At 36.0% G+C, this 16815-nt stretch overlaps 1 protein-coding gene and 1 long non-coding RNA gene across 2 annotated transcripts in view; both read left to right on the top strand.

Moving 5' to 3' along the window:
* Positions 1-8882: 8882 nt before the first annotated feature.
* Positions 8883-10078, top strand: LOC107565249 (uncharacterized). Its single transcript, XR_001606349.1, has 4 exons — positions 8883-8929; positions 9520-9596; positions 9877-9940; positions 10054-10078. It is a non-coding gene; the product is annotated as an uncharacterized lncRNA (long non-coding RNA).
* Positions 10079-10877: 799 nt separating this feature from the next.
* The window catches only part of LOC107565241 (G1/S-specific cyclin-E2-like), a 19376-nt gene continuing 13438 nt past the window's right edge, over positions 10878-16815 (top strand). The window contains exons 1-2 of the mRNA XM_016250457.1: positions 10878-10898; positions 10964-11064. Coding sequence (XP_016105943.1) covers positions 10878-10898; positions 10964-11064 — 122 coding nt within the window. The remainder of the gene's footprint in view (positions 10899-10963; positions 11065-16815) is intronic.

The raw sequence follows: 16815 nt of genomic DNA, 5'->3' as shown, positions 1-16815 counted from the left end.
TACAACAGCGCTCTTGCTTGTATGATATTGCTTAATTCTTTTTTAAAGAGAATGAAAAGCTTGGGACGTTTAATACCTGCGGTTTGTAAACGGTCTCTGTCTTCCCCTGTATTTTCATAGCATTCAGCAGGCTCCTGTGAGCACGGCTCCTGTGCATTTGTGCCTGTGTTTTCGTAGCATTCTCCAGACGAGGTGCAGGATGACTCAAACGAGTCCACTGTGCGAGAGGTGATGACAATACTCATTGTAGCCTAATCAAAGACTTTTGTATGTAATTTAATCATATTAAAGACCTCTCTTCAGTCAATGGGTTGTTATAAACAGTTCTCACCACTTGTAGCAGACCCACGCATCTGCTGTAAGTTATGATCAGAGATTTGCTGGTATCCTCCCACTGTGACCTTTGCTGGGACAGCTGAGAGCAAACTGTGTTTACAATCTTTTTCAACTGCTTACACACATTTTCAAAACTTTGCCTCTTTTTTTTCAAAGCTTTACACACAAATCCAAGAATTGCACACACAAAATGCAAAATGCTTCACATCTCTTGCAAAATGAAGCACTGCATTCAAAATCCAAGAACTGAGCCCTGAGGCACCCCAGTAGTTAGATGTTGTGACTTGGACAGCTCACCGTTTTAAAAGTAGAAATGTGCAGCTTGTATTGTTGTTAAAGTGCACTAATAATTTTTCCATACAATAATGTTTTCTATTTGAAATAACATTGTCTAATTATTTAGTTTCAAGCTGGAACTACTTTTCTAGGAACTTCTTATGTATTATCAGTGTAATTTCTGTAAGTGGAGTTTATGTTAACAGCCCTTGAGTATGTTGCGTGAAGTTAAAGGTATAGTTTACCCCAAATTCAGTCATCATTTACTCACCCTCAAGTTGTGCTAAACCTGAACATAAAAGAAGATATGTTAAAGAATGTAGGTCGCCAAACACCTGCTGGTATGTCTATATAAATACTATGTGGTCGTGAGGACAAGAACTACTGTAGTTTCACTACATACATTCTTCAAAAGATCTTCTTTTGTGTTCAGCAGAACAAATCAATTCAAACAGGTTTGGATTAACTTGAGGGTGAGTAAATGATGACAGACTATTAATTTTTGGGTTAACTATCCCTTTAGAGGGTTTTTCAGTTTGAAAATTTTAAGCAGAAATATTGCATGTCATTTTGCACAGACATTTTATCACATAAGTTTCACGTGCATAATGTGTAAGTTGTATTAAGATTTCAAAATAGTGTGTATTTTAACAGCATTTCCAGGTGCAGTGTCGTGTCCCATATGGTAAACCATACCATGTGTGACCAAAATATATTTTAAATATACTGTATGCCTAAAATATGTTGTAAACAGTGAAACTTAATGAAATATATATATAAAAAAATAAAAAATTAAATTTTATATATATATATATAAATTTAGTTTCAACCCCCATATACCAAAACATGTTCCAAAATGTATTTTAGGGGCAAAAAAAATCTAACAGTCCAATCTTACAGTAGCCTAGGCTAAATGCAAATTATATATAGTTTTTTTCTTTAACATTGTAAAGTATGTTCTTTGCTGAATTTTATTCAAATCGGTTATATGTTCATACGTATTATATATAAATTATATTTTTCTTTAAATGTGACATACATGAATGTATTTTCTTGGATTAAAATATATAGCATAAAATATATTTAAATGTGTTTGTTTTTTTAAATATACTTATATGTTTAACATATATATTTTTAAATATACTAAAAATGGTCCATAAATATATTGGTATAAAAAAGGATACACTGTTCATTCAAAGAAAGGTTTCCCTATGAATTAATTTGTAGAAAAGTCCATTTCTACTGTGCACTGTGGATTTTCTATGGACATTGTAGTGGGAGGGGTGAGTCTCGCATTTCAAATTAATTTGTAGAAAAGTCCATTTCTACTGTGCACTGTGCACTGTGGATTTTCTATGGACATTGTAGTGGGAGGGGTAACTCTCGCATTCCATTAGATCGTAAATGTATCTGGTGTCAGGGTTGCCATGGTAACCAGGGTCCCGGGGCCCTGTTCACAGACATTTTGGCCCCTAGTATATTTATTGGGTGAGGGGTCTGTGAATGTTTGTTAATCTAATGAATAATTGATTTGTTAAAGCTACATTGAACCCAGTTAAAGTAATACAGCACAATGCTGCCTTTTGAACACATACCAAACCACATAGTAATGGTGTTAATTTGTAGAAAAGTCCATTTCTACTGTGCACTGTGCACTGTGGATTTTCTATGGACATTGTAGTGGGAGGGGTAACTCTCGCATTCCATTAGATCGTAAATGTATCTGGTGTCAGGGTTGCCATGGTAACCAGGGTCCCGGGGCCCTGTTCACAGACATTTTGGCCCCTAGTATATTTATTGGGTGAGGGGTCTGTGAATGTTTGTTAATCTAATGAATAATTGATTTGTTAAATCAAATGAAAAATGGTGTGTCTGATTGGTCCAGAAGCTACATTGAACCCAGTTAAAGTAATACAGCACAATGCTGCCTTTTGAACACATACCAAACCACATAGTAATGGTGCTCAGATAGTAACAATAGCATGGAGCTCAACATAATCTGACATCTCACACTCAGCCTGTTTGATGTGCCACCTGTTTCAGTGCAACAAAGAGAAAAACACTGGAAGTGAGCAAATGTGCACTGGTTGAACAACGAGTGTGTCGCCGCAACATCCTGTTAAACTATTCAAAGGGGTTACAAATTATGTGCAATATTCTTGACAATGCTCTAAATCTTTGCATCGCAACATTCACAAGTCAACAGAGTAAAAAAAGAATAATGCACATGTAAACTACTAAAAGAAAAAAAAAGCCATGAATATCAATATGACATACAATATTAGGAAAGCAAATAACTCACGTTTAATATTGACCCTGACCTCTGGAGGCTCAGTAGAGATGAGACTGTCGTATCCTGAAAAAAAAGGCAAGAAGCAAAGTCTTGATCAACCTTTGCCTCTATATCACATAGCTGGAATAATATTTTCACCAGACTAATGAGAAAGTGAGTATTTAATGAAAAATCACATGGTTTTGTTGCACCGTGTTCCAGTAACTGCCAGATCATTGATTTTCCATTAAACGCAAGTGCAGCTGACAGCTCAGTGTTTCTGCTAAAGTTTTATTCTGTGCGTCAACCGAAAGGCTTAAACTAAACTACATTACATGACAACTGAATGGTTAATTAACGCTTACATACATCTTACAGAATCTGCAACATGAAAAGAATTTTAACAAAATAAGGGGGATCATAAAAATTGTTTGTTGTTTTTTAATACTGCCTTGAATAAGATATTTCACATAGCACGTTTATAAGACAAAATAATTTCTGAATTTACAAAAATGACCCAGTTTAACAGTTAATCTGCGCTTGATTTGTAGTGCTGTGTGTCATTATGTGGATGATCTTTGACTGTTTTTTTTTTTTTGATTGTTTGTTTGTTTTGTCGTCTGACAAAGTATCATATGTGGCTTCTAAATGGCAGCCCTAAATGAAAACAATATAATATTTAAAAAAAGAAATATTCATATCTTCATCCTGTTCAAAATTTTACAACTCCGGCTCTTAATGCATCACGCTGTTTGCTTGAGAATCAGCGAACGTTTGCACTTTTTGTATCAAATATGTGTTTGATTCTCTCATTTGTCCAAACAAGAGACTCATGAACAAATAGCATAAAAACAAAAAGTTGTGGACTATCCAGGGGACAACACACTGCATTACTAGTGTAGTGTAAGTGTATGTTAACTTAGAACAAGGCAATTTTTTATAAATTCAGTTCTTATTTTGTCTTGTGTAACATACTGTATTTAAGCAAATTTTATGGGGAAAAGCTTATGTATGTTGTGAATGAATTTAATGCACTTAGACTTTCCTGTTAACCTTTCATCATCATCAGACCTACATGGTCGAACGTGTGGCTTTGTCAAGTGTGTTTATAGGCTGTGGTTAGGCAGTCATTTATCATATTAAATTTAAAAAATAAATAAAATTGTTTAAATGCGTTACTATACAATAAAATCTAGTTCTTTAAGGATTTTTCTTTATACATCTCCTTATTTATTCCTTTCATTTTCTATTTTTGACAAGAAGGTATCTGCAACATTTGTATATCAATGGGCTGGTCTGTGCTCAAATTTTAAAGGAATAGTTCACCTAAAATAATAATTCTATTATCAATCTATTATCATTTACCGATTCAAATTGTCTTACTCTTCAACCAACTGATATTTTTTAAATTTGTCATAATTTTCACGTTTCCTTTTTTTTTTTTACAGACATGAAAATGAAAAAGACTAACATGGTTTTTAAAGCTATTGTTATCCCTCCAGACGTCTTAAAACACACATATGTAGATCAAGGAAATCTTTTTTTTTCAGGGGGCCCCAAACTCCCCAAAAGGACTTAGTTATCGGACCTTGGTATTTCTAAAACCCTGCATATGGCCATGGTTTTAATAGATAATAATAATAATAACAAACTTTATTTTCTGTAGCACCTTTAAAAGTTTTTTTTCACCTTTATTTATATAGCGCTTTTAACAATAAAGATTGTGTCAAAGCAACTGTACAGCATTAAATAGGAAAATAGTGTGCCAATGCAAAAGGACAATAGAAAACACTAAATTTTCAGTTAAAAGTAAATCTCGAAGCGCATTGCAAGAATAAGATAAAACTAAAGAGAAATATGAACATATAAAAGAAATGCATTCATAAAAAAGAAGTGAATTCAAATACACAATACAAATAGAATAAAACAGAAATGATGAACAGTATAGAATAAAACAATCACAAAATAATGGAATAAATCTACCCTAAAACAAGTACGCTTTAAGGGAAGATTTAAAAACACAAAGAGATTTCACTCGCCTGTTTTAGAGCTAATGAAGAGAAAGCCCTATCACAATATATATTAAATGAGTTTTATTTGTTTATAACACTGTTTGATTATTTTATTACTTTTTTTCTGTTTTGAAAGATAACGTTTTTATTTTGAATTTAGCAATGACACATTACCTTGACAAAAATTACAATAAAGACATCTAAAATTGTACAAAAGACTTTAAATACATGCTTTTTTTTCATTTAAAAAATCCTGAAAAGACACTAGCAGTTTTTCACAGATCATCATGCAGAACAATCATTTTCAGCTGTGATATTAATAAGAAATTTTTGAGAACCAAACCAACATATTATAACGATTTCTTACTAGCTGCTGATAATGTATATTTACCATAAAAAGACAAATATAATTTTGTAAACATAAAATAGTTATTTAAAACTGCAGTGATATGTAACAATATTACAGTTTGTGGCTGCTTTTGATTAAATAAATGCAGCCTTTGTGAACATAATCTTCTTCTTTCAGAATTATTGAAAATCCTTACTGATCCCAAACATTTCAATGATAGATAGATAGATAGATAGATAGATAGATAGATAGATACCTTGTATTAAAGCAACAGTTTGGATGATGGTTATGATCTTTAAAGTCTCCATTCTCCATGAGTTGGATGAGAGTTGTGTTAGTACTGCTGTGCTTTCACTCTGAATCACAGAGAGGAAGTGACACTTCTTATATAGTCTGCCTGTTTTTTTTTTGTTTTTTTTGTTTTTTGTTTTTTTTAATCACCCATTCCATGTAAGCCATTAAATTTTTTTTCTTCAAGTGTGCTGATAGTATAATTTTAGACAAAATAAGAGTGGATGTACTCAGGACAGCATAAATTTTCCTAATCGTCCACAAAAGTTTTCCGTCAAAATTATTAATAACTTAATAGCTTTGTGTAACTGGCCTGGATGCGAGACGAGAATATATAAAAATTAATGCTGTCAAACGATTAATTGCGATTAATCGCATCCAAAATAAAGGTTTTTGTTTATATAATATATGTGTGTTTACTGTGTATATTTATTATGTATATTTAAATACAAACACATGATGCATGTATATATTTAAGGTGGCCCTGTTATGGATTTTTGAAAATGACCTTTGATGCAGTGTGTAACATTTCATTCAAGTGACTGAAAACATCCTGCAAAGTTTTAAATCTGAAAGTGCACCGTGTATAAAGTTATTGGCTCTCAAAAGAAAGAGTCGACTCTGAATCATTGAAACGAGTCGTTTTTAAAACGAATCCCAAGCTGTTTTATGTTGTCAATATGAAACATTAGCATATTGCCCGCCCACTTGTTGGTCTTTTCGCATTGGTCTGAATGAAAATGCAAATTAATTCTGTGCCACTAGGTGCCGCTTCTGGAGCGGTAGAAATAGTGGTTTCCCCGGTAACGCTGTACATGAAGCAGCACTGCGCTCACAAACGCTGCTTTATCGGGCATTACAGGTGAGATGAAATGAAAAATAGACCAATCTGACCAATCACCGCAGATTAGCGTAACGCAAAGGAGGAGTTTGGAAAGATGAATTGTTGAGTGAATCGTTTGGGAGTCGTTGAGCACGTAAGGTAATAATAAATGCATATTATAAGACAAGGAAAGTGTTTTTTTGACCTTGCATGCATGTCATCCTGTTATTGGGAACACCCAAAACCAAAATATGAACCTTTCATTACTATAATAGGGGCATTTTAAGAAAAATATGTTATGTTTATATATTAAATATTTTATATGATATAAAAATATAAGAATATGTATATACATATTTTCAATATATAAACTGTATATGTGTGTGTATTTATGTACATACATAATACATAATAAATATGTAGGCCTACAGTACACAGAAATACTATATTATGTAAACAAAAACTTATTTCACAGCATTTACTGGATCCTTTTCAATTTGCTTATCAGTCAAATAAGGGAGTAGATGATGCTATTTTTACATTGTTACATACTGTTTATTCACATCTCGAGGGTCCTAAAAATCATGTGAAAATTATTTTTGCTGATTTTTTCTTCTGCTTTTAATAATATTGTGCCATCTGTTCTGGTCGAAAGATTATCTGTAGATTTCTCTCTAGATGGAGGAGTGATTTTGTGGTAGCAGGATTTTTTAAGTAACAGAGTTCAACGGGTGTGTGTGGTATGCCTCATTGTCTGACAAACAAATCACGAATATTGGTTCCCCACAAGGTTGTGTCCTCTCACCCTTACTGTTTATTATGTACACAAATCATTGTATAGGAGTACTTGCCCAGCGAGATATTTAATCAGATTTGCAGATGATTCTGCATTGGTTAGTCTCCTTAGAGGGGATGAGGACAGTCATGGACCCTTTTTAACTTAATTTGTTTCTTGGTGTGATGTATCAAATCTCAAGTTAAATGTTTCAAAAACTAAAGAAATGTGTATTGATTTTAGGAAAGAGTCCTCAACGAGTGCGACCATTATTAAAGGGGACCAGATTCAGAGGGTAGAAGAGTATAAATACCTTGGAGTTGTTTTAGATCACAAACTGAGGTGGGATAAACGGACTGATGCAGTGAACAAAAAGGGCCAGCAAATACTATATTTCCTTAGGAAGATGGTGTCGTTTAGTGTAAGCCCTCCATTGTTAAAAGTGTTTTATAACTCTTTTATTGAAAGTGTACTGACTTTTTGTATTATTTGCTGGTTTGGGAATGTTACGGTGGAACAAAAGAGTATGTTCAGGAAAGTTATAAGTACTGCGAGTAAATTACTTGGTATCCCTGTGATGGGTTTACAATAAATTTATCAGACTAGATGTCTTGGTAAAGCTATGAAAATTATATCTGATGATAGGCACCCACTGTATAATGAGTTTGAGCTCTTTCCTTCCACTCTTAAAAATAAAGGTGCTTCAAAAGGTTCTTCAAGCGATGCCATAGAAGAACCATTTTTGGTTCCACAAAGAACCATTCAGTCAAAGAACCATCTCTTTCTTAGCTTTTTATAATCTGAAGAACCTTCTTTCGCCACAAAGAAGCTTTTGTGAAACAGAAAGGTTCTTCAGATGCTAAAGGTTCTTTATGGAACCATCTAGACAAAAAAGGTTCTTCTATGGCATCGTGAAGCACCTTTATTTTTAAGAGTGTAGAAGATTCAGGATACCGGTGTTTTTTTAAAAGAGGGAAAAAATATTTTATAACACAGGCAGTGAAGTTCTTAAATGAAAGATAGGACAGAAAGAGTTTTTTTTAATGTAATGAGCAGGTCTCATTCAGTAATTAGCACTTCTTGATTAATTGATTTTCAATTGTATTGTAAAATTTATGTTGTATTGTCGTTTGTGAGAACCGCGTATAGAAACAAGACACTGAAACCAAATGTCCCCAAGGGGATAAATAAAGTTACTACTACTACTACCTATTTTGGATGTGATTAATCATTCGACAGCACTAAAACTAAAACTGAAGTATTGCGTGTCAAGCAGCCAGTGCATTAGCTCCACACACGTGTGTTTACATTCTCACGAGGCGCACATGGCAGCACGAGCGCTCCTCCCATTGGTCAGCTCGATTCTGAGCTCCAGGAAACGCATTAGAATGCGGAGGAAATCCTAATATGAAAGAAACGTTAACAAAAATGTAGGTTTAGAGTACGTTCAAAGAATAACAGATGCATATTATCTTCATTTTTCTCAGTCCGAGTGATAAAAAACAGCGCTTTGGGCGTAAAACATATCATGGCTGGAAATCGAAAGTCTAAACTTTTCTTTCAAATGGATGTTTGAAATACTGAAGCTAAATATTCATAGATATTTAATTATAGCTATGAATATGCAAATAAGCGACGTGTTTTTGTTCCTATGAAAAAACGGCCTAAAATAACAAATGTAGTCAAACAGGAAAAGTGGAGCACAGAAGTGCGCGAGGATCACACGCAGGAGCGCATGCGCGCGCGCTCACGAGCCTTGGCGCCGGCGCGAGACTCAGAAAACCAACTTGCTCCGGTAAGAAGTGCAATGCCGCTTTTACAGACTCGTTATGTTTATTTAAATATATAATGCATGTGTTTTGTTGTCGTGCAGCAGCTGTCGAATACACCGACTTTAGTACTTATTTTTTATTTATATAATTGCACTTAGAATTGCACGCTAGCTTTGTTTAGTTCTAACATTAATTTAATTTACTGTTAGCTTTACATACTATTTAGCTAAATTACGTCTTGTATGGGCAATGCTAACAGGCTAAAGTTGTGGAGCACAGTATTGAATTGGGAAATAACCTCACATAAAATATGAACATGACTTTTCCATTCAGAATTATAAACGTATGTGTCATGCATTTATAATGCATTAAATGTTTACTAAATTCGCGCGTGCCATGCAGACAGAGAGTAATTTATCGCGCAGCAGTATTGATAGATAAAACACATCAAACTGGTTTTAAATGTGTATGGTTATTAATAAAGTGACTTTAGACCTGAGCGTAATGCAAGTTATTTTGGTTGTCAAACACTGGCGGTGCATTTGCTGTATTGTTTTCCCGGAAACTGATTTATCAGGAACTCAAATAATGCAGCATAATATTTCCATGATAGGCCATCTGCTTCTGAAGAAGGCAAAATACATAAGAACTTAAATCTTACTTGCATACGAAGATAATGGCCAGAAGAAGGTAAGAACAATGTTATTACTGTGATTTAAGTGTAATTACAGTTGTGTTGGCTGTCATAGCAGACTTCCATTGCCTTTTACTGTTTTTATACTGAGATCATAATATTTTCTATATCCAAGATGCAAGCATAACCCTGACACAAACCATTCATGTTACCAGTTTTGGCCGAAATGACCATTGGCTATTTCCCGTAATATTGGTAATTTCAGGTTTTATCATGCTTGTGGGAACATTTGGTAGCATAACCTGACCAATTTTCTTCTCTCCCCGTGTCTTTCAGTGGATGCCGGCAAGCTAGATCTGTGAATGGAAACACACAAACGATAGCAAGAGTAAAGAAAGAGGTAAGTACAGTATATGTTTGTTTATTTTGTATTTGGTCAGTGTGTATGTGCTACTGTTCGTGCATGTACGTCAGTCAGTTGTAATGTTGGATTTTTGTTTGTTTGTTTTGCAGTGCAACAAGAGGAGAAAATCAATAAAAAAGTTTAACGGCTCTCAGGTATTTCATATAAATAAAATACATATACAGTGGCCCCAAAAAGTATTTGACAATGTAAGTCACAATTAAAAAGGTCAGAATGCCATTGCATTAGATCCACATTTGAACAGAGTGGACCGTGAAATCCTGTAAATACAGAGTAATAAGAAAGAAAGAAAAATCAAATCTACTTTAAAACTGAAATGTAGTGGAGTGAAAAGTACAATATTTGTCTTTCAAATGTAGTGAAGTTAAAGTCATAAGTTCCCAGAAAAAATAATACTCAAGTGAAGTACAGATACTCAAAAAGTGTACTTAAGTACAATACTCAAGTAAATGTACTTAGTTACTGTCCGCCTCTGCAAAACAATAAGCAAGTGTCATCTGCAGACAAAATGCAACAGGAACATTTCTCAGGAATAATTTAATAACTTTTCTGAGAATGGTGTTTCTGTGATTTTTAGTGGATGTATTATGTTGGTTCTCCTCAAGTCTTAGCAGAGCAACCAGAGATGTAGATCATCACAATAACATACAGTTTCAACATTCTTCATTTTCAACATTATGTCTATTTGATCATTTCAGAATTAACAAACTGTGACGAGAGGGACGGGGCCTCGCTCCGTTCCCACGGCTCTCGGCCCCGCCCCTCCCGTCACACAAACATTTTGCTTGACAAGTGCTTATTTCTTCAGACACAACTTTTGTATCTAATGCAATGACATTCAGACTTATTTAGGTGCAAATTACAGTTATTGTTGAGACACTGTAGGTAGTCTGCAGGTAAGATCAGTGATGTTATGTATGCATTGTGCATTTGTGTAATGTGTAGTACATGGTTTCATCGTTATATTTTGATATTTATGTAAATGTGTTGTCTGTTCAGAATGTAAGGAGGCAGATTGATCTGAGCAGCGTGAATGAAGTTGTGTCTGACTCGTCTGATCAAACTCCAGATGCACAGCCATCTCCACTCCCAACACTCAGGTGTGTTCCTGTAGTGAAATTATATTGTGACCACATTGTGTGAAATTCATCACAGAACAACTGCAAACTGACAGAGAGGCAGAAGTAGCATTATGTGGCATCTTACGCACATGCCGCTATATATATGTGAAACATTCGACTTTCAGTCAAATTTTGTGACACCTCTAGGAGTGACTGACACATGAGGAGTTTAATTATTTGAGATTAATAGAGAAATGCCTGATCAAATTCTCTAGGAAATTAGTAGGACATAAAGAAAGAAGTAAAAAGGACAACCTAAACACCCTAGTTTGGTCATATTTTTTAATAACTGTCATTTCAGATATATATATATATATATATATATTATATATATTAGGGGTGCTCCGATCAGGATTTTTGAGGCCGTTCACCGATCGCCGATCACAGAAAGCAGTATCTGCCGATACGATCACCGATACCGATCTTTTAAAGCCTTCTTTTTATCATTTATAACTATATATAGTGATACTCCAATCAGGATTTTCAGACATTTATTCAGGCCTGAATTTCATTTTTGAAAATGGGGGGAATTCCCCTCTTAGGTGACTCTTGTGAGGGGAAGCAGCTTTCACACAGGAGTCCGCTACTGATCCATGGCTGTTTACCACAAACACAACATTTATCCATTATTTTGATTTCAAATCCAAACATTGTCACTGAAAATGCTTTTTCAGCATTGCAATTCTTTTTTTACACAGTACAGTAATACAATCTTTAACAGACATGTTTAAACAATAAATATAAGCAACACATTATTCAGTGCTTTTTACTTTTGCATTTAATTCTAGATTTATACAGGGCTTAATTTGTGCCGGAACAAGCCGGATCCTGATCACCTCCGAATTTGTCCGAAATCTGATCCGGCACCTCATTTGACAGATCCCCTCCTCACACGCCAATGAAAGACATTTGTGTTGACCTATAGCGTGCATATATTTAATGAAAAAAACTTCTATTATGAGCAGTCTTGCCTAGCATCTACATTTGAAACAACAAACTTGAGCGTGCAAAGAGATGCGACGTGGCTGCTCTCACAAACCCGAATGCACGGATCCAATACTGATACACATGCGTTTTCTTTCTCAGATGTTTACATTTAGTTCAGACAAAACCGACTGTGCTTACGAGGATAATCGCCAGGACGGCCATTTTGACGTAATTTTTTTGTGTTTATTTGGCTGCGTAAGGGCAACAAGCTGTGAAAAATAACTAAATTTGGTACTCTCGAGGCGGCGCGATATGTGCGCTATGGATGTGACTGTGAGCGCATAGTAAACCCCCTTTGGAGCACGCGAGTATCGAATGGCTTAAACTTAAAAAGATGTGCAAATTATACAGTTTTGTGACGATGCAACAATGACTCGATTAGGCAAGTGACGATTCTGTCAACTGTCCCAAAACCCGAGCAAAAGTCTTGTATGGCAGCGTGCAGTAGTGCAGACGAGATGCACTGTTGTGAAGCCGCTTTGAGAGTGAGAGAAGACGCAGTACAGCTGAATCACTCATGCTGTTTTCAAATGACTGATTTAATCTGATAGTATGTGTGGATCTAACCTACATGCTCTTTTGAATATGTTTGCAGGAATTTCCCTCATTATAAAACTCGAAAGCAGATTAAACATAATTCTATTATACAGAGATTTAAGGAAAAAAATCCATGACTTTTCCAAAACTTTTCCAGGCCTGGAAATGGCTGTTTTAAAATTTAATGACCGTAAGAAGATGCACACTGTTAATCACGTAAGCTGGTCCTCCATTGCGTGAATGCTCCGTTACCTCTCCCTCCTCTAATCATGCCGGATCCGTCCCCCCACTTTGTTCCGGGACCTCGCAATTTACAAATTAAGCACTGAATTTATATACAGTAGGTACGGAAAGTATTCAGACCCCCTTAAATTTTTCACTCTTTGTTATATTGCAGCCATTTGCTAAAATCATTTAAGTTAAGAGCACAACGACGACTCATCCAAGAGGTCATAAAAGAACCCAGAACAACATCTAAAGAACTGCAGGCCTCACTTGCCACAATCAACAGTCCATTCATGCTCGAAAACCCTCCAATGTGGCTGAATTAAAACAATTCTGCAAAGAAGAGTGGGCCAAAATTCCTCCACAGCGATGTGAAAGACTCATTGTCAGTTATCGCAAACACTTGATTGCAGTTGTTGCTGCAAAGCATGGCACAACCAGTTTTAGGGGGGCAATTACTTTTTCACGTAGGGCCAGGCAGGTTTGGACAGCTTTTTTCCCTTAATAAAATAAATCATCATTTAAAAACTGCATTTTGCATTTACTTGCATTATCTTTGTATAATATTACAATTTGTTTGATGATCTGAATTTTTTAAGTGTGACAAATATGCAAAAAAGTAAAAAACAGGAATGGGCAAAAACCTTTTCACACCACTGTATATATATGGAAGATGGGTCTTCCAGCATGACAATGACCCGAAACATACCGCCAAGGCAACAAAGGAGTGGCTCAAGAAGAAGCACATTAAGGTCATGGAGTGGCTTAGCCAGTCTCCAGACCTCAATCCTATAGAAAATCTGTGGAGGGAGCTGAGAGAGTTGCCAAATGACAACCAAGAAACCTTAAGGATTTAGAGAGAATCTGTAAGGACCAAAATCCCTCCTGAGATGTGTGCAAACCTGGTGACCAACTACAAGACACGTCTTACCTCTGTGCTTGCCAACAAGGGTTTCTGCACCAAGTACTAAGTCATGTTTTGCTTGTGGATCAAATACAGGTGCATCTCAATAAATTAGAATGTCGTGGAAAAGTTCATTTATTTCAGTAATTCAACTCAAATTGTGAAACTCGTGTATTAAATCAATTAAATGCACACAGACTGAAGTAGTTTAAGGCCCAATCCCAATTCTACCCCTTTCCCCTACCCCTCCATTTCGCGCATTCACGTGAAGGGGTAGGGGTGTCTCAATTCTCTTTTGGTTAGAGGGGTAGGGGAAGGGCCAGACAGCCCTTCAAACGAAGATTTTTCGGGACCACACTTCAAATGAAGGGGTATGAATTATCTCAGTGTAAACCGGCTTCAGCAGCAACATGGCTGCCCGAGCGAACAAAAAGACACATAAATGTAAGCATTTTTGGCATTAATAAAGATTTTAACTAAAAGTAATCATTTGTTTTATGTTACATTTAATCGTGAGTTCATATTTATGGTCATGTTACTCAAAGAAATGTTTGCAAAAAATCGCTAATATTTGCTAACTAACGTCTTATCATTACAGACATATATTCATGTCTGATCAGGTCTAACCACCGTAGACATTGAGGGGGGCTAGTCCCCCAAATAATTAGAAATCACTAAACCCTTTTCTCAAATATTACCAATTCGAAAGAGAGAGAGAGAGACAGATGAAAGTTGCGGGTATGCACGTCTGTGCGTTTCTCTTTTTAGAGTGATTTTACTTCAAAAACAGCTATTTTATCCTCTCGTTGCTGGAAAATATAATGTAGCGATTCAGTATTCACACTGTTATTAATAAAAGCTGTGGTGCAGCGTTGACAAGTTTATTTTCTCCTGGATGTGTGAGCTGCGCGATCTCCGATATACAGTATATATATATACAGTGGGGCAAAAAAGTATTTAGTCAGCCACCAATTGTGCAAGTTCTCCCACTTAAAAAGATGAGAGAGGCCTGTAATTTTCATCATAGGTATACCTCAACTATGAGAGACAAAATGAGAAAAAAAATCCAGAAAATCACATTGTAGGATTTTTAAAGAATTAATTGGTAAATTCCTCGGTAAAATAAGTATTTGGTCACCTACAAACAAGCAAGATTTCTGGCTCTCACAGACCTGTAACTTCTTCTTTAAGAGGCTCCTCTGTCCTCCACTGGTTACCTGTATTAATGGCATCTGTTTGAACTCATTATCAGTATAAAAGACACCTGTCCACAACCTCAAACAGTCACACTCCAAACTCCACCATGGCCAAGACCAAAGAGCTGTCAAAGAACACCAGAAACAAAATTGTAGACCTGCACCAGGCTGGGAAGACTGAATCTACAATAGGTAAGCAGCTTGGTGTGAAGAAATCAACTGTGGGAGCAATTATTAGAAAATGGAAGACATACAAGACCACTAATAATCTCCCTCGATCTGGGGCTCTACGCAAGATCTCACCCCGTGGGGTCAAAATGATCACAAGAACTGTGAGCAAAAATCCCAGAACCACACGGGGGGACCTAGTGAATGACCTGCAGAGAGCTGGGACCAAAGTAACAAAGGCTACCATCAGTAACACACTGCACCGCCAGGGACTCAAATCCTGCAGTGACAGACGTGTCCCCCTGCTTAAGCCAGTACATGTCCAGGCCCGTCTGAAGTTTGCTAGAGAGCATTTGGATGATCCAGAAGAGGATTGGGAGAATGTCATATGGTCAGATGAAACCAAAATAGAACTTTTTGGTAAAAACTCAACTTGAGGAGAAAGAATGCTGAGTTGCATCCAAAGAACACCATACCTACTGTGAAGCATGGGGGTGGAAACATCATGCTTTGGGGCTGTTTTTCTGCAAAGGGACCAGAACGACTGATCCGTGTAAACGAAAGAATGAATGGGGCCATGTATCGTGAGATTTTGAGTGAAAACCTCCTTCCATCAGCAAGGGCATTGAAGATGAAACATGGCTGGGTCTTTCAGCATGACAATGATCCAAAACACACCGCCCGGGCAACGAAGGAGTGGCTTCATAAGAAGCATTTCAAGGTCCTGGAGTGGCCTAGCCAGTCCCCAGATCTCAACCCCATAGAAAATCTTTGGAGGGAGTTAAAAATCCGTGTTGCCCAGCGACAGCCCCAAAACATTACTGCTCTAGAGGAGATCTGCATGGAGGAATGGGCCAAAATACCAGCAACAGTATGTGAAAACCTTGTGAAGACTTACAGAAAAAGTTTGACCTCTGTCATTGCCAACAAAAGGTGTATATAACAAAGTATTGAGATGAAATTGTTATTGACAATATACTTATTTTCCACCATAATTTGCAAATAAATTATTTAAAAATCCTACAATGTGATTTTCTGGAATTTATTTTCTCATTTTGTCTCTCATAGTTGAGGTATACATATGATGAAAATTACAGGCCTCTCTCATCTTTTTAAGTGGGAGAACGTGCACAATTGGTGGCTGACTAAATTCTTTTTTCCCCCACTGTATGTTGGAGAACATCAGCAAAAAAAATTATCCTACCTTATTTCTTTCATGAGATATTGAATGTAAAATAAGAATATGAAAAATTTCCCTTGACCACACTAATTTTTCTTACATTTTATCACCTATTTCTCAACATGAGAATATTCAAATGCAAAGATCCCCCCCCCCCAAAAAAATATAGAGACATTTCTATCAGACTATACCTACCTTTCGACACTCCTTGCTACGGTCTTGGCGTTATGAGTTGTCATTTCAGTGTATGGGACTCAGAAAACAACAGTTTTTAAAATGCCTTCAGGGAGACAAGAAATAAACAAAAAGGCCTATTTTGTTACAAAATACTGTAACTTTCGGATACTTTGTGCTATCACCACAATTTGAAACCGATACAGCTAACATGCTGGGGAACATCATCAAAAAATAATTTTCCTCCTACCTTATTTCTGTCCTGAGATTAATGTCAAATAAGACATGATACATTTCTCTTAAGCCCTCAAATTTGTCTTACATTTTTATCAGCTATTTCTCAGCAGGAGAATGTCCAA

This window comes from Sinocyclocheilus grahami, unplaced genomic scaffold (genome assembly GCF_001515645.1).
Source record: "Sinocyclocheilus grahami isolate Dianchi unplaced genomic scaffold, SAMN03320097.WGS_v1.1 scaffold990.1, whole genome shotgun sequence".
NCBI lineage: Eukaryota > Metazoa > Chordata > Actinopteri > Cypriniformes > Cyprinidae > Sinocyclocheilus > Sinocyclocheilus grahami.
The sequence above is the reverse complement of the archived record's forward strand: the minus strand, read 5'-3'. Positions and strand labels throughout refer to the sequence as shown.